This window comes from Mya arenaria, chromosome 12 (assembly GCF_026914265.1).
Source record: "Mya arenaria isolate MELC-2E11 chromosome 12, ASM2691426v1".
NCBI classification, from domain to species: domain Eukaryota; kingdom Metazoa; phylum Mollusca; class Bivalvia; order Myida; family Myidae; genus Mya; species Mya arenaria.
The window spans coordinates 45022315-45045763 of NC_069133.1; the positions used below are offsets into that span (position 1 = coordinate 45022315).

The window sequence follows — 23449 nt, forward strand, 5'->3', positions numbered from 1 at the left end:
GATTTTCCTCCCACAAACGTAAGAGTTCATGACATTCCCATTTACTGTTGTCCAAAGTATCTTTCGTTTTAATTAATAAGAATATCTACACCCTTTCGGGAACTCCGCATATGATGAACTCCTCTAGAAAAATTGCAATGCCTATGATATTATATGCATTTCAGTACTCCGATTTGCGACAAAAGAGCGATGATATCGTGTGCAGAAAACAGGTAAAAATCGGACATAAAAATATATCATACATGTATAACAGACACAAAATATATGCAAATACATTTGACCCGTACGTCCTAAGGCCGAATAATTTGAGGGTAAACTCGACGCAGGATTTCTTTTTTCTCGTCAAGGGGAGTAACTGCGAATGTGCCTATAATTAGTTAACTATAACCTTTTATACTTTTGGTTTCGAATCAAGCGTCTATCATTACCAAGCGTTTTAAGAAGAAAAACGTGAGAAAATGAATATATATATTCCATCATAGCTGAATGTATCCTTAATTAGTTGTTGACAGTGATTTCGGTCCATTTTGTTTGTCAGCAATATGTTTCAGGTTTCAACTTCTACTAATAAATACTGTGTGATATTTTTCATTATAACAATTCAGCGTGTTCACTCTTAAGGGGTTGTAAGGGTAGTCATTCTAAAATGACAAGGGCATATGCATTAATGGAAGAACATCAATAGGTTATGAACAGATGAATCATTCAATAGCATCCGGGACAATTACAATCCAACTCCCAGATAGCATTGACCTATAGTTTTCTTAAGTGTTGTAACTTTGTAATGAAATGCACAATGACAATTCAACCTACAATGTTGTACATGTATTAAGAGTCCATCAGAATAGTTTGCTTTTTGAAAATTCAATGGAAAAAAATGAATTTTTCAAGTTTGCTTATATATAATGCACCATGACCTTAAACACAAAAAGCATGTCTTATTGTTCACCACATTAAAGCTGCTCTCTCACAGATTGAACGTTTTCACACCTTTTCAATTTTTAATCTTGGAACAAGCCAATTTTTGCGAAAAATGCATGGAAACCAGTGATAAGAAATTGAATATTGTGAATTTTCCAGGAAATGATAGGAATTGTGTTGATTTGAAGTTTTATTAAGTTTCAACAGCCACATATGTTTTTGTTATATTTCTATAAAGGCAGAAGGGTACACAAATTGATACTACCGTATTATACTAGGACGCTAGAATAGATAGGAGACAGGCTAAAAATTGGGTGAAAAACAGGTAAAAACCTTTAATACATAAGATAGGACGCAGTGGAAAAAATGTCAAAATCAGAGCCGAAAATTTTAGGTTTGTTAAGTATTTATAACATATATATTAAAGTAATAACAATAAAAAAAAAGTTGTTTATAAGGCATATTTCGATAACTGTGTTGTGTATTTCAATAATTGTCATCATATTTCGGTAATTTAGCGTATTTCAGTAAGTCCAGTATCCGCTATATTTGTTTTGACGATTTATTTTTTGGGATTGTGAAAATGGCAAAGGTCAATACAAACCATGTGATATTAAATTTCATAGCAAACTGATATGTACTTCGTTGTTTATTTCAAGTAAATTTATACATTAGATACGCAAGAAAAGTAACAGTAGCACAGGTTATAATGCAGTTTTAGTCTGTCAACCTGTTGACCCTTTTCTTCAATCCACCTTTGTCGTCTTCTGACGGTGTATCGTAAACAACAATGATATAAGTCTTATAGTATGCGTGAATGTTCTCAAAATGTCAACACCCTCAGATAAGTATTAAAACACGTGGTAAAGTGCAGACAAACAACCATACGGTATTGCCATCGCAATAGTTCGTTCTATTGATGTTTTTTAATGACAGACAGAGGTGTTTTTCACACCTTCGCACATTTGAAAAGATTTGATAGTGACAATAATGCTACTTTGCGGTATGCACATTCCTTTATTATTATTTTAAAACAGTAACATACAACAAAACGTTTTGTAAAATATCGAAAAGTTAAATTCATGAACAACGTTTAATTGATATTTACCTCATATCCCGATTTTCCGTTGCCGTTATAACTCAATCCAGTTAAAGCGCTGACTAACATAGAGCTTTTGTGAGTAGTGTCCCTTTTATAAAAAAAGTAAACACTCATTTTTGTTTTCAATTTATTTCTCAATAAATCATTTTAAAGGTAACATTCAATATATTTCTGCGTGTGTTAACTTACGTGATTTTACCTACGTCAGTTGTTTTCTTCGGTGGACACATTATCGGTACTTACCATTATCGCGTTCGTCCCGGGTCTGACATTTTCGGTCTGAAATGGACTTGTGAAAAACTGATTCTAATAGCATAGAAAAGACGCAGGCAATTTTTAGACGATAATCTGGGGGGAAAAAGTGCGTCCTATGCATGATATATTACGGTAATGAGAGAATATGGGCGCTACCAAAATGGGCAGGGTGAAGCACCCTTCCATTTATAACTCTTTAGCAGAATTGTCTTTATTCATCAGTGTTACCTTCAAGAACATTTACCTTGACATGATACCAGTATGATATCAAAGAAAGATGTTTTTGAGAAAATTTCTAACTTTACAAAGACCACACAACTATAGGCCGGCTCTCACAGGAGCTGTGGACTCCAGCTTGTGCTTGTTCTGTCACAGTCGACATATTGCAAGCCGAGCAAAGACCAAACAAGTGAGCAAGCATTCCCGCCAGGTTAAAGGCCAGAAGAGCACTCCGGCCATCGTGACTCCACCGACAGTCGTGGAGCTGTTTCAGCCGGCAGAAGTGGTACCAAACATAGACACCAAGGAAAATGATCTGGGAAAAGAACTTGCTGGCAACTTGTCAAAGGGTAATTGGTGTATTAATGAGATTCTCTGAGCTTTGAATGAATCATATGGCAGTCAGATTTGATGGTCTAAAACAAAAAATAGGTAATATCTGCATTGCAGTTAAAGTGATAGTCACAGTGTGTTTCACTATTTAGTTTATTGTTTGTAAACACGCATGGTAATCGTGTGTGATATTATAGGCATTTTCATTGGATGACGGAAATATCCGAGGCTGTCGTTCTTTTCCGTCAACTTAGACAGTTGGCGGCTTAATGCATGTACTTTATGTAGTAAAAAACGTATGGGGGGAATTTGGAGTGGCCCGATAAGGCAGGTGACCCGTTAAAGTAGGTGACCGTCTAACCAGGTTTAACTGTATGTTAATACAAGTCATGAAAAGAACTATTTCCATTTTCACTGTTATGCTCCCCTAAGGCAGAGCATAAAGTGGCCACATTGTTCGTCCTTTACAAACTTATCCATAGAATAACGAAAAACTACCGATGGGATTTCCATGAAACTTGAAACAGGGTAATATTCACAATAAAAAGTGTTGTAGAACCATAATGCTACCTTAAGTCATTGCTGAATTATCCCTCCCTTTCTCTTTAACAGTTAAAAAATGCATTTATAAAGGTGCTTGATAAGGACCCATAACTCAAAAAGTGTTAAAGGGATTGAAATAAATCTTTGAATATAGAACAATAGAGTGATAGCTATGAGAGAAAGTACAGTGCCTTAGAGCTCCAATACCTACTGCCATTTACTGAATTACATCCCATTTACTACTTTTTTATACTAAGTTTTTGTCAAGTGAAGTGTACAGTAGTCATGGTATTTTTAGAATTATTTTTATTTCTAGTTTTTGTCTTGAGCATAACTCCAAAAATCTTTGAGGTATTGACTTTAATCTTCACATACATAAATCTTTTGGTCTTTTACTAATATGACATATTTCCTGTATAACATCCTTGTAACATCATTTTATATATTACATTTGCCATATAAAGTCTAAAAATGTAAAACAACATCTTTGGTAGAATTTTGAAAAAGGTCTTTAGGCCATATCATCAATAAGTGATCTAATTAGTAAATATTGGTAAGATTGGTCTAGTGGTATAGGTGTCCGTATCTCATCCAAGAGGTCATGTGTTCAATCCCCACCAGGTGTATATTCTCATGGCTCTCATAAAGGACACAGTACTGATTTCCGTGCGGGAAACAAAACTTAAGAATTTAAGAATGATTCTAAAAGCTATCAGTTTACGTCACAATCAAGCTTAAATAAATTAAGATAAGATAAGATAAATTTTATTTTAAGTCGGTAAGTCAGAATTAACAATATAACATAAGTGACAAGCGCTTTTGAACCGACTATAACAGTAGTATACATGTTGAAACACAATTACTGATTAGTATATACCAATCAGTATATGGAGTATAGTGCTGTTATCTCAATTTCTTTCCAGGAAATATTGTCAAAATCCTGGTCGAGTTCAGAAACAACAAAGCTGTTGTGAGCCAAGCAGAGAGTCATAAGATCAGTGGTAACTTATTATTTCTACCTGTACAATGTATCGTTCAAACCATAAAGACCCTTAATAAGTATGGTATTCGATATTATTCCCTGTAATGGCTTAAGTATGGTTTTAAATCAACTAGAATTGTAAAGATCTGGTATTAATTACCGGAACATGTTGCAGATAAATGAAATCTAACAGATGTGTCTGTGTTCATAAAGATGAAAGAACTTCATTATGAAAGGCTTGAGTTATTATTCTGTCGTCATAATTATTACAAGCCTGCACTGAAGCCTTAAGTTCTGAATTTTACATGACAGGGCTTGTTGACATTTTTGATGCCATTTACTAGGGTAAGTATTTGAGCTTGTTCATTAAAAGGTCTAATTTTTGATTCCTTATCATGATTATTTCTGTCACAAAGACTCTTTCTAGAAAATCTTTAAATATGTTTGCAGGCCATGTTCTGGAGCAGAGTATGCAGGGATTTGTGCAATACTGCCTCAAGTCCAACCCTCTGCCTCCCGCTCTTCATGTTGTGCTTAAAGACATTGAAAACAACTCAGGTCTGAAATGTGTGTAATAAGTTAAGGTTAGACTTTTCTGTGGATTCGCAGATTTCAGTTGTTTCTTTGTTGCCTAGGCCTATAGAAATGCTTCTTATCAACTAAGACAGTTACGTGTAAATGCAGTCCTAGGCTTTTGCTTCTAACACAGGAGTTTAAAGAGGACCTTGACATAAAATAAATCTTACCTCGACTACATGCTGCCATTATAAAACAATTAAAATTTAGCCTTTAACTCATTTTCAATTTGTGGTTTGACAAGCATTCAACTACCCTGACTTGTTACAGTACCAACTATCCGAATAATTGAATTTATTTCAATCTTTTGAGCAAGCTTTAAGCTTGAGTAAGGAATTTCAGTAATGACAGTTGGATGTAACGAGTGTTTTATTCCATATTGTCAAGGTAGCCATGCAATAAGTAACATGTATATTGAAATATTTTTCTCCCACCTCAGATAAATAGATCCATTAAGAAATTCTTATTTTGCCCACGGGCGGAGATAAAATGCCTGTATGGAACTTCTTTTAATGGTCACCACATTGTAATTACCTCCCTTGTTAAAGACTGTCGTCTGTAGCGTCTGTTTGAAGCCTTGTCGATGGAAACCTTGCCTTGTGGCAATATTTAAAATGCTAGTCAATTATTTCTCCCTTCAAATGTCACCAGAAAACAGTTTTCACGCACCTTTCAAGAAATAATGCTTCACTCTTCTTAGAACTATTTAAATACCGATCAGACAATATTCATACTCTGAATCACTGCGCAAATATCCATGACAACCACGAATTATCGCATATCCATACGCAATTATTTTCACTAAGCACAAAAGAGTTCCAGCAAATAAATACATTTTTACTTAATTTTGTTTAACTGAGGTGGGAGAAAAAGCATCTAACATAGCCGCTCGTGTAAGATAGGTTCATCCTGACTCTTGCGCAGGGTGTTTTGTGGAAACTCGGTAAACCTCGTTTCCGCAAAACACTCTACGCTCAAGTCAGAATGAACCTATCTTACACTCTCGGCCATGGAAGATACTTATAATCCGAACCCTATTTATTGCATGGTAGTATATTAGGCTATTATTTGTTTACTTGTTTTAACTGTTCAGATTTATATGACAGGTAATGCATAGACCCCCCCCCCCCCCCCCCCAAAAAAAAAGAAAGAAAAAAAAAGGATACTTTTCAATGTTGTACAAGCATGAATATCGTGGCAGGTCATGTGACAGACTTGCTGCCTTTCTTCCTGGATCACGCACGCCAAATGTTCCCGCACATCGAGTGTATAGACGAACTGGCCTTGATCAGCGACCTTACTGACCCTACCAACTGGTAAACTATTCGTAATGTATCTCTACTCAAATTAGAATGGTTGTATTAACACATTTCTTTATCTCTACTCGAAAAATAATGAAGATATTGACATTTTATTATTACTTCATTTACTCAGGTAAAATCAAACTAGAATCTCACTATTGAAAATTTTACTTTCTACTATTTGTACCATTAGGTTTCCGATGGCCCGCAGTATGGAGAGGAAGATCATATACCATGCTGGCCCGACCAACAGTGGGAAGACGTACCATGCCCTGAAGGCATTCATGGAGGCAGAGACGGGCGTGTACTGTGGGCCGCTCAGGCTTCTTGCCATGGAGGTGTACGACAAGGCTAACAATCAGGTCTGTATATGTTCTTTTGAATCCATAAGTGACTTATCCGTTGTGAAAAATAAGAATTGATCATGGTTATTAAAGAAAATTTATGTCACTCTAATTCAACATGGGACCTGTCTATCATATCATATGGAAAAAAGAAGCCTTTTTGTAGGCATGTGCGTCCTGATACAGATATATATATCTTGTATGGTCACGTGTTGAAAATGATTGGACGTATAAATTAAGATAAAAATCAGGTAAAAAAAATTGTGTTAAATTAAGCACATTCTTTTATTGCCAGGGAGTACCATGTGACCTGGTTACCGGGGAGACAAGGAAGTTTGCCCAAGAGGATGAGACGCCTGCCAACCACATCTCCTGTACGGTGGAGATGTTGAAAACTGACATAGAGTGTAAGGCATTAAGCAGAATAATAATAATATATCTAGAAACTATAATACAAAACATAATACATTTCTACTCAAAAACAAGACATAATAGAATACATAATAATTAATTTAAACCATCATAATTCTTTTCATTCAGCCCTTTTTCTGTATGTCTGACCCTCTTCCAATGCCAAAAATGTATAATTTTTCTAAATTTCAAGAAAAAAAGCCCAAATGAGATTAAATTGCTGTAAAAAAAGCCTGGCTTCTCACCTAAACCTGTGCCCCTTATTGCAGGCAAGGAGTGTGAAATAATTCATTAAGAACAATGTTCATTTACAAATTTAACTGCATTTATCAGCACTTTTTGGTAACATTCATGGTGAAATACACTAATGATTTTGTTGATGATTTTTTTATCCAATATCACCATTTAATTATTAATGTCTCAAAAACTCTTTTACCAAATTTAACCAAACATACTTTCCCAATTTGGTTCTCTTTCCCAAAATGGACAGAAAAAGCCCTGATTTTTTTATTTAATTGCAACGTTCTCTGAATTATCTTTATAGCACTGACAATTTTTGTCTCCAGTTCAAAAAGAGAGGTTCAGTCTTTATTCACCTGTGTCTATTGGTCAAAGAAGAATATCAAGTTTTTTTTATAGCGTTGGTGTCATTGGTGGTAGCAGCGTTCAGAAACTTGATCCTTAGCCATGATTAAAAACATTCAAGATATTCAAATAAAACTTGATATACATCTAGCCAGAGACACACATCTAAATCAAGGCCCATAACTCATATAATCATTGTCCAGTTAAGCACCTTGTTTGATGGAATAAAACAACAGACGAGCAATGGTGTTCACCCCTGGACACACTTATTTTGCTTCTGGAAAGACAATGGTTGTGTTGGGAAGCCATTCCACTTTGACTATCGATAATCATTTCCAATCAAGTAACAAATTATTGATAGTATAATTGGTATTTGACAATACCTTAAATGTAGTTTTATTCTTGTTCAATAACTGGTTATCCTTAACTATGCTTATGTTATGTGTATGTTTGAATTTATTTACTGTTGTTGTTGCTTTCAACCATACTGTTAACAATAACAACTACGGTAAACACTTTCAAATTAATGAATGAACTCAAAGGAGAAATATAGTGGAAACTAACCGAATGCAAATAACAAGAGGAAAGAAGAAAAGCATTTCACCTGTTGAATTGTCAATTATGACCAAATACAATTGACTGTCACTGACTTTGGGCCCAACCAATCAATTTTCGATTATAATCGATTATCAGAACATCACTAGATAATGGTACTGGAAGAGAAATCAAAATGACCTGTACTTAATACATGTACATGTACATGCACTAAATATCTAAATCAACCCCTGTGTTAAATTTTCCTTCAGATGATGTTGCTGTGATAGATGAGATACAGCTGATCGGTGACCAACAACGAGGGAGCTCATGGACTCGGGCCCTGCTTGGGATCGCTGCACGGGAAATCCATGTGTGTGGGGAAGAGACCGCCATTGACCTGGTAGAGAAACTCACATACATGACTGGCAGAGACTCTTTTGAGGTACGAATTACATGAACATGTGTTATGTCATGTACAGGGATGGAAACTAACTTTGCAACCATGGTTGCCTGTCTGGACAACCAACTCTTGGGGTTGTTCTTTCAATGGAATGGTTGTGGGGCCCTTGTCATAGGGGAAAATAGTATCGTTTGGGCAAAATGGGGAAAAATGCAGTCTATAACCTGATTCACATAACGTTCTTGTTTTGAAACATTCTATTCAACAAACCTATTGACATTTTCATAAATGGCACTTCTTTGCTGCATTTGCTTAATGTTTAGGGGTCAAGGCTCCTCCTCCCCCAAAACGAAAGAAAAATCCTTTTTTTAGTGGGACCTGTAAAAACTATCACTTTTACCCTTGAATCAGGAATGAAAATTCCAGGAATTAAATGTAATAATTGGGGAATTGGCATGATTAAAAAATACCTGGAGGGAACGGTCTGAGTACATGAATCTGAGCCATAGAATGTCTTGAAAAAAGTCCTGTAAAATTATCATATTACAGGTTAGAAGATATGAGCGATTGACAAAGTTGGAGTATCTGGATGAAGCTTTAGGTAAAGTCCATCATATTTGTAGGATTGATAATATTCATAATCTGTTATACCATTTGAAGGAAATCTAAACAATGCTGAACAGAACAGTCTATATAGCAATCATCAAGTTGTAAAGTCAGCATGAAGTATGTACCGTTAAGCATTGCAGCTGATGCTTTAATATCATTGGTCAAAATTAGCACAAGCCCAGCACTGGTAAATTGCCGACAGGGCTTGTGCATATTTTATATGTAAGGGTTTGTTAAAAAGATTTTGTTGCCAATCTTTAATATTTATTTATTGAGGCTTTTTCATCAAAATGTCTAATTTTGAAAACTGTAGTTGGTAAATAATGCATTTCATATTGCTTGAACAAATATTTGAATGTAAAAAAGTGACGTTTATTTTTTCTCATATTATAGCATTTACAACAACAGCTATTATCTGCTTCATTTACATATAATATATTTATATGTAAATTTAAAAAGGTCACATAGTGAGCCTTAATTTGCTTCCTTGTATGCAGTGAGCCTGGACAATCTCCGAGATGGTGACTGTATTGTGTGTTTCCGCACATTGGACATTTTTAACCTGCTGAATAAACTACGAGAGCGTAAAATCAAGGCTGCAGTCATCTACGGCAATCTCCCTCCAGGTAAGTGGTTGGCTAAGTCAAATCTATATTTATTTTGCAAACCTTTAACTGATATTTGTTATAGACATATATTTTTAAATATAAACAAAAGCTATTCATTCATTTAGTGACCAGAACCAGGGATGACATTGAGTACTCCTGTACTCAAGTTCTTGATGAAATGTTATAATTTCTCAATTTGATCTGGGGCAAATTAAAACAATTCAGTAGTAACTACTCAGTGTTTATTGCCTTTTTTATACGCCCGTTCATGGAACGAAACATATTGTAGTTTCACGTGCAGTGCTTGATATTTGTAGGCTAGATGAATGAAAATTACATAACAGGCAACTCAGAATATGCATTAGAAAGATGAATATATGAAATCACATTGTAGCATTTGTGTAATGGTTATTCATTTGGTAGCGTTGGGGTAGGCAGCTTTGTGCAAAACTAAAACCTTGGTCATAAATAAAAAAAACTTTATTTAAATAAACCTTCAATGGTACACATTTTGCCAGAGACAATATACACATATGTATAGCAATGCCCATAACACAGGCTGTATACCCGGTAATAATAATATTTTTATTTAGACAAGGTATGTACACATCATGACATAATTACAGGTTTAACCATAACAACATCATATTTACAATGTGGCCTTCTATGAAGAAAGAAACAAAACAAAATGCAATTAGTAAATCATAAAACATCTGCATCACATTCTGAACTAAATAATTGATGTTTTGAATATAATTATTCTATACAATGATGATTAATTAACATAACAATTTAAGTCATTTTAATATACATCATGTTTTACAAACTTTTTTCCTTTGAATGACTAAACAAGGGTAGATGTGCATTGGCAGCGCTCTTGTTGATCTCCAATGATTGATAGTAAAATGTTGTCTGATTCACAACACTCATGTTGACCCCTCCCTTTCCCACAGGTACCAAGATCAAGCAAGCTGCCCTGTTTAACGACACAGACAATGACTATAACATTCTACTTGCCACAGATGCAGTTGGAATGGGCCTTAATCTGTAAGTAACGTTAATATTTCACTTGAAAACACTTCCTAGCTGTTTTAATACATCAAGTCTAGTTTATGGGCAGGATGTTGGTCTGCATTTAATCTAAGTCAATTTTGAAATTGGGTCATGTGCAGTCAAAAAATACGGTAGGTCACTAAGGCAAATCAAAGAAGAACCCTTGGTTGTCCGGTTAGCGCAGCAATAAGCGCACTGGCTTCTCACCAAGGTGACTCGGCCAATCCCGGCCTTGGTGCATGTGAGTTTGGTTAGTGGTCACCAAGATGGACATGTGGAATTTCTCCGGGTACTCCGGTTTCCCCCAACTTTAGACCACACTCTCGCACAACATCGTGCCAATGAGAGTGACTAGTATAAGTTAGCATAACTTTCTTTACAATCATTGTAAAATATATAATGTTTTAACTGAAAGAACCCTGTTATCACTCTAGAAGTCACAATTTTGGCCTAAGATTGTTGAAACTTGGTCAGAATTCTTGTCTTAATGAAATCTTGTTCACTCTTTTTAAACTGGGTCATTGTGTGGTCAAACGGTTTAGGTCACTAGTTCAAATCAAAGAAAAAACCTTGATAAAATAGAGGGCAGGACTGGCGCCCAAATTCAAACTATGACAGAGTATTTTTTCTTCTTAGACAGTTTTGGAAGTTTGATAATTGTTCATGTGCTTTCAAAAACTAGGTTATGAGGTCAAATATATTAATTATAATCCTTTTTAACATTCTAGAAACCAAGGTTTTTACCCAATATTTATTGAACATAATAAAATGTTTGTTTTAAAGAACTATGATACTTAGGTGTGCAATAAGGGCCAACATTGCTCTCTTGTTTTGTCCACAGCTCTATAAAGCGGATGATATTCTACTCTGTGACGAAGATTGGCGTGCGACATGACGGTCTAAAGACGACTATGCCATTGACGACATCACAGGCCCTTCAGATTGCAGGCAGGGCAGGACGCTTTCGGACAAGATTTGAGGACGGCGAGGTTACAACATACTTCCAGAAAGATCTCGGTATACTAAAAAAGATTGTGGGTCAGGAAAAGCCAAAAGTAACGGTAAGACTCTTGAAATTTTGTTTTGTGACATAGTTACGTTGCATCTTTTTCATATTTTATATATTTTGTATCAGCATCTTTGTTGTCAGTAATAATAAAGCATCTTAAGTAATTTTTGTACTGAATTCAATTTCTTAAAGCTGCACTCTCACAGATTTACCATTTTCACAACTTTTTTTTTATTTTTTGCCTTGGAATGAGCCAATATATAACAACAAGTGATATAAGACTGCTGACAAGAGATCAGATCGCAGATTTTCATATTTTTGTTCGAATATAAATGTGTTATGGCTAAAAATGTTACTAACGCTTTAAGAAAAATGCATAAAACATCAATTTTTGAACATAAATATGAAAACCTAAGATCTGATTTTTTGTCAGCAGTCTAATGTCACTGGTTTCAATGAAGTTTTGAAAAATCTGGCTTGTTCCAAGAAAAAATACAAAAAAATTGTCAAAACATTCAATCTGTGTGAGTGCAGCTTTAAGCAATACTTTATAATTGTTAAAAATTTCCCTGTCAAATTTCCCCTTAAACGGATGAGTTAGAGCCAGAGTGGATACATTTATAACATTAGTTAATTTGAATATGCAATACTATATAAATTATTATTTGAAATTGCCCTGCAATAAATATATATGCTGAAAATCTTTTAACTGATCAATGTTATTGTAAGATCACTATTTTCTCTATAGAAAGCAGGTCTCACCCCGACAGTGGATATGATAGAATCATTCTCCTTCCTCCTGCCACATGCAAGTCTATCCAAACTACTGGTGAGATATAATTGCCTCCTATATTTAGTAATATATTTCTTTTTTGTATGCTATATATATATATACTTTGAAAATTAAAATTAAGTCAAGGTTGTGCGCTTCGTGGAATGAGCTCGCGTGTCCTAACTGCGTTCATACAGCATAAATGCAAGAAAAATGAGATCATCCTTAAAGATGCATTCTTTTTCCCAAATAAGATTTACCACATGTAATTATATTGTTTTAATATTCCAAAAAGGATAAAAAAATGTCTAAAACAATGGTTCGTATGAAGGATACTGAGTTCAATTTGAAAGAAATGAGCATAAAACACGGTTACATTAACCTTATGAGACTATAGTCGACCACAGTAAATCTTTTAGCATTCACCAGTCATTTAATATTTTTTGCTCTTTCTGCTATTATAAACACGGTTACATTCTTATTATCAGTCATTAATATTTTCCATAAATGTATTATTAAGTGAGTAGTTAAAGGTTTATCAGTCAAAATTGATGTTTGTTATACATGTTTATGATTGATTTTGAATAAGAGTGTCACTTTAATTTAATTCATAAAGAGACTTGGGGTTTTATCACATTTAAAGGGTTGATATCAAATCTTTATATATTTATATTTAACCCTGATTGAAGTTGCGAGCAATGCTATAAAGGGTACTTAACTTTGCTATCACAAAGCCTGTTTGTTCGCACTAGGTTATACAGCAACTCAACTAAAATTTATTTCCACCAGATCGCACCAAAAAAACAACAGTAGGGTTGGCGATATTTTCCAGGTAGGGTCGGGTGACCCGAACCACACAATTTATTTTTTTAGGCCTTATCTTGAAGAAAAATTAATTGCTGGATTTTTCAGGACATCTTTGTGCATGTGGCAACAATGAATGAGAGTTACTTCATGTGTCACCAAATGGAAATGAAGGCTCTTGCTGAGGTAATACAGGATATTCCGATGTCTATGAGGTCAAAGTTCACCTTCTGTGTTGCTCCCCTCAAGGTCAAATTGGGTTTTCCCAGGATAATGTTTCAAAAGGTGAGAAAATAAAAAGGGGTCTTCGAGGCCTAAAAAGAAAAAACCAATAAGGATGGGCTTCAAGTATTAATGTTAATGCTGCTTATGTTATTAATGTTAATGGTTATATTTTCATGTATTACAAATTTAACAAATTCATGCAAAGGGAGCAATATTAAGCAAAATCTTGTATGCAGATTATAAAGTATGACTTAAAGACCATGAACCATTTTTGTGCATTACAGCTCAAATAACATGTTGTGAAGCAAGTTATAATATCTTATACTAAGTCACTCTCGTTGGTACGAAGTTGCTCGAGAGTGTGGTCTTGTCTTATTTGGAAAACCAGGTACCTGGAGAAAAACTGATTGTCCAGCTTGTTGACCATTTAATAAACTGACATGCACGCAGGCTGTAAATCAAACCAGGCGTATGTTTTGTGAAGGGCAAGTGCACTAACCAATTCTCTAACCAGACAACTCATTTGTCCCTCAGGTTGACAAGATGAACTGTAACCATAATATTTCATATTGAAAAAATGATATGTTTGATCCCAGATGGCAAAGCTGTTAAGTGAGGGCCATAGTCTGAACTTTTCCTGGCTGTCCAAGAACCTGGGGATTCCCTTAAAGCCACCTCGCACCATAGCCGAGCTTCAGCATCTACAGGCCATCTTCAACGTCATAGACATCTACCTATGGCTCAGGTATGGACCTCGCAGCAGATATTAATGAACATGTAGTAAAATGGGTATATCAAGTTATAACATGTATATGTTGGGGCTTATCACCAAACTTATCATAGAATAAAAATTTTAAGTGTCTTATTCTTGATTGTAATGAAATGAATTTGAAACAAAAAGTTTGACTGGCAATATAATTAAAGGCAAATATATTAAGAATTTGTATGCCTCAAAAGGGCGGCTTAAAGTAATCAGACCGTCTGTCAATTCAGACGGCTGCTGATAAATAAAAACTGAAAACCCTTGGGTTTAGGAACCATAAACTTTCTAGCCTGTGGTCAGTAGGACAATGGTGACCTTTTTAAATAGAAATTAAAGAAAATGTCAATCTGGATTTGAAGCTGTGTCTTGCATGACAGCATCTTTAACATCATATACATACACCTATATGGCTCAGGTTTGGACTAGCAGGCATACAGTTAATATCAAATTTTCAAGTTACACTTTCAAACTAGCATATCTGTCATTGTACATATTGCATTCTTCAATGTAAATGAATTGCTGATGTAGTTATGGGCGTACTGTTAATGTTGTTCATTATATGTAAAAACTGTCACAGGCTGATATAAAAATGTTTCTTTTGATTGGAATGCTTCCATTCTTTGATATTCTCCGATATCTCTCAAATTGACCAGTTTAAGACACTTTAATTACAGTGCCCAGTGAAATACTTCAGTTGATATCATTTTAAAATCTTGCTTTGATTTAGAAGAGAGTATAGATTTTATTGCTGATTCTAAAATGCAAAAAAGTTCTCATACCTAAATGCCTTTTGTTCTACAATTTTATACCTATAAGGTTATATTTGTTTTACAACTTTTAGTTACCGGTTTGCCATGTTTGATGACATTGAGCTGGTGCAGGATCTGCGTGTGGAGGTTGACACCATGATCCAATCCTATCTTCACGTCTTGAACAGTAACAAAGACAAACAGCTTTTGGGCAATATCTTGCCAGAAAACATCCTGGCTGAAAATCCTCTCAGAAAGTACCAGGCTGCCCCAAAGAAGCGGCCACCTGAAGACAACATTATTCCGGAAGACAGCCTGACTGAAAACCCTTTCATAAAGAACAATGATGCCCCAACGATGTGGCCACCTGAAGATGTTATGGATAAACTGTTTGAATCTGATGAGAGGGTAGACCAAAGTACTGTGGCACAGATGGCTGTGAGGTCTGGGGGCGAGGTGGACATCAGGACTGTGGCACATAAGGATGTGAGGTCTGGGGGCCAGGTGGACCAAATAACTGTGACACAGACTGCTGAACAACCTGAAATCAACAAATCAGAGACTAATGCCAATAGCACACCTCAGATTCTAAGTGATTTCAAAGATTTAACTTGGAGGCAACCATCTACTGAAGATGAAGAAATTATTATTATATCCTCTGCATCAAAGCCCCCTGCAGTTAGCAATTCAAAGAATTTAGAAGCAGTTCAGACTAGCTCATATTCTGAGAGTTTGAATCCAACTGCTGAAGAGATGGAGTCCCATGCTGCGCCCATTAATCCAATTGCTTATGTCAATGAATTTACTTCGCAGTTTGCAAAATCAAAAACATCATCATCCACACGTAAAGTCATCAATTTTTGGTCAGATTCCGAGTTACAGCCTAATGCTAATGTTCCTGACAACATAGTAGTTAAAAACACTGCTGGTGTTATATCAGGGGACTCAGTAACCCAGAACTCTATTGCTATTAAATACAGTTCAGCATATGATGAAAATTTCAAAAGCAAACGTGGAAAAGTAAGTGAGCTGCTCATGAAAATGGAGCAGTCTAAGTCAAAAAGAGCTTGTATTAAAGAAAACGACACTGACTTTGTGAAAGCATTTAAAAGAGCAAAACTTAATCAAATAGAATGGTTGAATCGTACTTCAAAGCAAACTAACTCAGGCATGAGAAAAACTGGCGAAACTCCTCGGGATATTTTATCCCCAAGCTTGTTGGAAGAATTACATAAGGAGTTTGAATTAGAAAATGAAAGATTGAAAAAAACTAAGTTCTGGTGTCTGTTCAAATAAGCTTGTCAAGTATTGAGCCCTTTGAGATAATGCTAAATTTTGATGCTTGGTAACCCGATATAATTTTGGTATCATTTGAAAGGTAACTGATAATGCACCAGTCAGTTGTAAACCCCCCCCCCCCCCCCCCCCCCCTCCAGGTCTGGGGAATGGCGAGGACTTTGACTTTTGGTCCAGCCAAGCCTGGGTAAAATCCCCTCGAGACGAAATGCGGGTGAAATCCCCGCCAAAAGCCCTTGCACCCCAGGGACCAAAGGTAAGGTCCATTCCCCACTTTTTTTTTACATAAAGACAAATACCACCACATTCACCTGGCACTGTTGGGTCACCTGGAAGGTAAAAACACCACCCATTTCCCCAACTATCAATGGTATAATGAGTTTGTATTTTTTGTTCTTTATTTAAACCAAAATCAGACAAGGAATGATATATATTTACACGATATTCTCTACATGTTAAACACTTTGAAACTATAATGAAATAATTTGGGGTTACCAGGAACTCAAAATTCACATAATTACACACTCGATATCTGAAACAACAGTTATCATAAAAACCCAACAAAACCATTGTTTTAATAGCTTATCTGTTGTTAGAGAAAAAACACAACACATGTACACATAAAATGAAACAATTTTATTAACTCACCATTCTCTTTATAGTAAAGATTTTGTCTTTTATGTATAACAGCGTCCATAACACTTGCTTTTATAACTGTTTGTTATGCTCTACAGTTGGTAAATAAAAAGTCATGAAAAAACAAACCTTTGCCTTAACTAAAAATCTTTAATATATCTGCATCAAACTTATTATTCATGTTACCAAGTGCCAATTTGCATACTAGTACCTTAAAATGTCATTTTCCACTATTTGTAATCACTTTAGATCATGTCTGAACTTTCACTTTGCAATTATTCAAATTCATAGAAACTACTACAAATGTTACCATATATACAAAACTTTTTTTTCAAATAATTGCAAACAAACTCAAACTTATATCCAACGTATATAATGGTCCATTTCTCTGCAGCCATATTACATGTTAATCTAGAATATTCCACCTACTTTTCATTTCCCATCCATGAACTTTGCCTAATCAGGCGGGGGATATCAATTCAAGGAATGAGCTTGTTCCCCTTGATTTGCTGATAAAGTATATCAATAATGTCATTTCCTTTAGCAGTACTAGAGTTATGACCCTTGATTGGCTGGTGAAAGGACACGGCATTACTCCTTTATGTGTAACTGTAGACAAGCATTGGCATGTCCTCTTGTGGTTTTAAGTTTTGCCCCTTGACCGGCTGGAAACTGTCAACAAGCAATCCCATGTCCGTAAGCAGTACTAGAGTTATACCCATTGATTGAATGGTAACAGTGAACAAGAATGCCATGTCAGTAAGCAGTTCTAGAGTTATACCCCTTCATTGAATGGTAACAGTAAACCAGCAATGCCATGTCCGTAAGCAGTACTAGAGTTATACCCATTGATTGAATGGTAACAGTGAACAAGAATGCCATTTCAGTAAGCAGTTCTAGAGTTATACCCCTTGATTGAATGGTAACAGTAAACCAGCAATGCCATGTCCGTAAGCAGTACTAGAGTTATACCCCTTGATAGAATGGTTACAGTAAACCAGCAATGTCATGTCCGTAAGCAGTACTAGAGTTATACCCTTGATTGAATGCTAACAGTAAACCAGCAATGTCATGTCCGTAAGCAGTACTAGAGTTATACCCCTTGATTGAATGGCAACAGTAAACCAGCAATGTCATGTCCGTAAGCAGTTCTAGAGTTATACCCCTTGATTGAATGCTAACAGTAAACCAGCAATGTCATGTCCGTAAGCAGTACTAGAGTTATACCCTTGATTACAGTAAACCAGCAATGTCATGTCCGTAAGCAGTACTAGAGTTATACCCTTGATTGAATGCTAACAGTAAACCAGCAATGTCATGTCCGTAAGCAGTACTAGAGTTATACCCCTTGATTGAATGGTAACAGTAGACCAGCAATGTCATGTCCGTAAGAAGTTCTAGAGTTATACCCCTTGATTAAATGGTAACAGTAAACTAGCAATCCCATGTCCTTAAGCAGTGCTGGAGTTATACCCCTTGATTGAAAGGTAACAGTAAACCAAAAATGCCATTTCCTTAAGCAATACTAGGAGTTATATCCCTTGATTAAATTGTAACTGAACAAACAAGTTTTTTGTCCCTTGATAGGCTGGTAACAGAAGGCGAGCGTTGGCATATCTTCTTGTATTCTTCAGTTATGCCCCCCCGCAAAGTAGATGAGCAATATCATGTCCTATTGTGATGATAGATTTATGCCCCTTGATTAGCCAATTATTGTAGACAAGCAATGCTGTCTTGTTCAACGTAAGTATTTCATGACAGGAAGAAGTACAGTTGACAACATCAATACAAACAAAATAATTTGATCGGAGGCTAAAAGCTTGTTCAGATCATATTGTGCTTGGTTAATTCCCTTTCGTTGGCTGTTAGCAGACGAGCATTGGCATATTCTCTTTCGGTGCTAGAGTAATGCCCCTTGATTGGCTGGTAACAGTATACCAGCAATGCCATGTCCTATCGTGGTGCCGGATTGATGCGCCTTGGTTGGCTGGTAATAGATGACGAGCAATATCATGTCCTATTGTGGTGCTTGATTGATGCGCCTTGGCTGGCTGGTAACAGTAGACCAGCAATGTAATGTCTTTTTGTGGTGCTGGATTGCAGCGCCATGGTTGGATAGTAATAGACGAGCAATTCCATATCCTTTTGTGGTGCTGGATTGATGCGCCTTGGTTGGCTGGTAGCAGTAGACCAGTGATGCAATGTCCTCTAGCATAGCAATATTTATGCCCCTTGGTTGGCTTGTAACAGTAGACGAGCATTGCCTTGTCCTTTTTTGGTGCTGGATTGATGCTCCATGGTTGGTTAGTAACAGAATGGCAGCAATGTCATTTAGTGATTCAACTGGTTATGTCCCGTGATTAGCTGTCAACAGCAGACAGCATTGTCATGTCCTCTGTTACTTGTTAATTTGATACTTCATTGTATCAAACCTAGGTTATTGATAACAAAAAAAACCCAGGTCAAACCCTTACCATCCCCGTAAAAATAACATTGTTTACGTCTCAATCAGGCTACTATATCTGGTGTACGGTGATACACCGTGCGAGTGGCATCGGTAAATAACCGTCCCACTTAGATAGCGGTACGACGAACGCAGACACTTTTTTCAACTTACGAAGGATTCGACTAGTATATATGGTGTAGAATTTGGTACGTAAGTTGGTAGGGGGTTACTCAGTGATAAATACATATTAACCGTTATGTAAATTGGGCGGTATGAGCGGAGTTTTTTTATATTGAACCAAAAGGGTGAACATAAAATGTATTTTACCGGGACACATAAATAAATTCATCTGCCGTGTGCAATGTTAATGAGCGTCGAAGCCCGTTTTTTTACAATGAGGCGATACATGGATTAATTGATGTGGATTTCGGTGAAATATATAAAATATATCTTGTTAACAAGTGTTTTATATCTTATCTTGGATAATTACTGATAAATTTCATATTGATCACAGATGTAATCGAGATTTTGACTCAATATTCATACATGAATATTGAATATATCGTTTTATTGTGATTGAATTGTTAGATACACTGCTATATATCATTTATTTGCAAACGTTAATGATTAAAGCGTAATATTTACACCTCAACTTCCATTCCTTAAATGAACTGCCTTTCGGCAATTGCCTTCACCAATCGATGAACGCAACATCTTCGGATATGTTCGGATCGTAATTCATTGCATAACAATATACATGAAAGCTATTGATCTTGTTATTGGTAGTATTGTGTCTGTAGGTCCCGCACATACGCACATGAGTACTTATTATGATGGAGTGTTAAAATATACTGTTATATATCATTTATTTGCACACGTTAAAGATAATAGAGCAACAACATGGTATTTCTCACGAAGGTGTATCATTCGTGTTATCTTTCTGTAGATTTAAGTATATGCACAAACTGAAAAGAATGTAAATACAATAACTGTTAACTCGGAATGTTCGTAACCAGCTTCTTTCATTTCAAAATTCGTATTCATAAAGGTTACATCAATGTTATTGACACGGGCGCACCATCTAACATTGTACATGTGTCTTTATTTTATGAATATTTTGCAGGTTTGTAATATACTTCATGGCAAAATGTACCACTTATCACGGAAGATTGCTGGAACAGAATCCTAAACAGACACGACTTTTATTACTTGTGAAGTGTATATTAAAGCAATTTTCTCCATCAGTGTCAGCTGCTGTAATATTCAGCCATGAGCTTCCTTACCATCGAGGAAGAAGAAGTGACGGAGAAACTGACCAATCAACGCGCAGTTAACAGTTTCCTCTCCGAAAACAATGAATTGACTATGACACGGATTGATGGACGGAAATATTCAACGGCTCAGTTCAAACCGAAAGACAGCAACCACGTGGATATAGTGGTCACCCAAGGTTTCTATCGTGATTCGGTGGACAATGCCTTGGTCACACCCTCTTCTAAAAAGAGGAAAACAGTAAAACGGTGGATACACGCTAACCTCGCCAAGATACTTGTTACACTGGTGCTGGTTTTATTGCTTGTGATGATGTGTGTTGTAATTGGTTGTCTTGTACTTGGCGCGCCCCACTAGGATGAGACGTCGAGACTGCAGGGTTTATAACAGTGATGTCGACCAAGTCGATGTGCACTAGGCCAAAAATGTTTTTGAAAAATAAATCGTTACTTTTATATATAAAGCGTGTAAATAAAATATCGAATGATCAATATCGTGTTGAATGTTAATGACTTGTAGAAAACAATATAGTATCACGATTATTTTTCCACAGGAGATCCTTTAATCAGCAAAAAATGCGAAACATATAACTGACTGCAGACTTCGTGATCGTGTTTTATGACCCCTAATCCGCAATACACAGTGCCACAACGTACCGCAGCAGATGAAGGACGGTAAGTTAGTGCAAAATCAACATATCGTAAGTCAGTGCAAGATATCAATGTTTGACTAAATGGTCTCAAAAGTTGGGTATGATAGGGTCGGGAAAGTGGTAACAAACAAAATGTATTATGAGGCCTAACGATAACAACAAAACAATACAGGGAAACTTCACTTCTAGGTATTTTAATGTCAGTCATACGTCTTTTATAATTAGTACAACAAATGTCACTTTATACAAGATGTTATGTAGTCAAATGTTACCTACTGCTAGAAATAAGAGCATTTTCAGAAAGGCATATTAAGCTTTTTTGTTTACATAACATAGTGTTTAAGGAAATTTCAAATCCCGCCGTTGTCTCGGTAAATATTTAAACATTACACAACATTGCCATTGGTGTTTTCAATTTTTTGATAATCGAGGATTTTTTTCAATTTTAATGGTCAATATTTATACGTACACTATATCAATTCTGACGTATGCACCAAAAAATAGTTTTTTCAGTCAATCTATTATTCAAACAAGGCCTACTTGTAATCCTCTTTAATAAATGTTAGAACTTAGTATGGTAACAATTGTTCATCCTCTGATTTAGATATATTATAACAATCAATTAACCAATTTATTGTAACGTATTATCTTTTGTGTTGTTTTTTGTTGTTGTATATATATACTCGTTTGTACTACAATATTTGTTACTATGCGTACACGTTGACATTGATAATTATAAACATATGTTGTTGACAATGTACATGTCTGTCTGTCTGTTTTGTAAAACTACTGCCAATAGTAAAAGGTAACATATATTTTTTGCTATAATTAAGGAATTCAAGCTTCGATTTTGACGAATGCACAAACAAACAAAAACTAAATAAGTTAGAGTCTAATTTTGAATATCTACTGATAATAAAGTGGTCTTACTTCTGCCGCAAAATAGAACTCTATCATTTACATATTGTATAAAGCAATTTCAAATTCCGCCATTGTCTCGGTAATGCAATCAATTGTAACCACGGCCCACCCAGGTCCGGAGAATAGCGGGGACTTTGATTTTTGGTCCAGCCAAGCCCGGGCAAAATTCCCGCACTGCGGGGACGAACTGCTCGTGAAACCCCCGCCAAATGCCCCTGCACCCAAGGGACTCTAGGTAAGGCCCTTTCCCCGCTATGTTTGGCGCGAAGACAAAACCACCGCATTCACCCGGCACTGCGGGGCCACCTGGAAGGTAAAAACACGGCCCATTTCCCCGGCTTTCCCTGGTATACCCCCGGACCACAATTGACTGGTGCATAAGTATTATACAAAGTTCAAACGTTACAGAACTAGAGTACCAAATACTGTTCAACAATTCAACTAAAGCTTTATGATATAAATAACAACTTTGTTACGAATTTTGCATATACATATGTCCATTTATATATATTTTAATACATTTATAGTATCACTCGATATGTGTTCATATTACGACAAAAGTAAGATCGAATTGTAGGCCCCACAAACGCCTCTTCCCATCTACCTGAAACTGATCGTTGACATTCTAAAGTATATTTGCGCATAAAGATTCCACATCCCCTATACAATACACATTACCATTTACGCGCTGACAAATGACAACTTCCGCTATTTTGTTAAGATTAGGTGACTTGTTACTTCAAGTTATTTCGAAACAACCTCCGTCGAGGAATGTTTTCATTTACATTTTTTTGTTTGCAATAATATAGAAATGCAGTTATTCCGACCTGATTCTTACACCAATATTCAATAAACCATGACGCTTTATATATATATATATATATATATATATATATATATATATATATATATATATATATATATATATATATATATATATATACAAATTGCAGAGCATGAAGTAGGAGCTTTATCTTAGAGTGCTGTGCTATGTACAAGCATACTAAACTATATTAACAGGAACTACTTTGAAATGTAACATAATACGCCCAAAATGCACCATTTCGGATTAGAAAATGTTGATATTTTCTTGGCGGAGTACCCAAATACGCACAATTTAGAATA

At 35.8% G+C, this 23449-nt stretch overlaps 1 protein-coding gene across 3 annotated transcripts; it reads left to right on the forward strand.

Moving 5' to 3' along the window:
• The first annotated feature begins 416 nt into the window (after positions 1 to 416).
• Positions 417 to 17152, forward strand: LOC128210284 (ATP-dependent RNA helicase SUV3 homolog, mitochondrial-like). Of its 3 annotated transcripts, none has more exons than XM_052914521.1 (16): positions 417 to 488; positions 2539 to 2847; positions 4297 to 4374; positions 4806 to 4913; positions 6133 to 6247; positions 6426 to 6594; positions 6872 to 6983; positions 8379 to 8551; positions 9059 to 9110; positions 9616 to 9744; positions 10680 to 10773; positions 11621 to 11840; positions 12537 to 12617; positions 13473 to 13649; positions 14186 to 14334; positions 15194 to 17152. In XM_052914521.1, exons 2-16 carry the CDS (start codon positions 2556 to 2558, stop codon positions 16395 to 16397), a joined length of 3153 nt encoding a protein of 1050 aa, XP_052770481.1. In that variant the 5' UTR covers positions 417 to 488; positions 2539 to 2555; the 3' UTR covers positions 16398 to 17152. The 3 variants fall into 3 exon arrangements, with proteins under 3 accessions (XP_052770481.1, XP_052770480.1, XP_052770482.1); XM_052914520.1 differs by lacking the exon at positions 417 to 488 and adding an exon at positions 1151 to 1246 and having other exon boundaries at positions 2501 to 2847; XM_052914522.1 differs by lacking the exons at positions 417 to 488; positions 2539 to 2847; positions 4297 to 4374 and having other exon boundaries at positions 4822 to 4939.
• Positions 17153 to 23449: the final 6297 nt, after the last annotated feature.

Excerpts from the sequence above, each read along its gene's own strand:
- LOC128210284 (XM_052914521.1), top strand. The coding sequence starts at position 2,556 with ATGTTTTTGAGAAAATTTCTAACTTTACAAAGACCACACAACTATAGG. Across the intron at positions 6,248-6,425 it reads CTTACTGACCCTACCAACTG|GTTTCCGATGGCCCGCAGTA; the intron begins GTAAACTATTCG and ends TTGTACCATTAG. Across the intron at positions 11,841-12,536 it reads AGGAAAAGCCAAAAGTAACG|AAAGCAGGTCTCACCCCGAC; the intron begins GTAAGACTCTTG and ends TTTTCTCTATAG.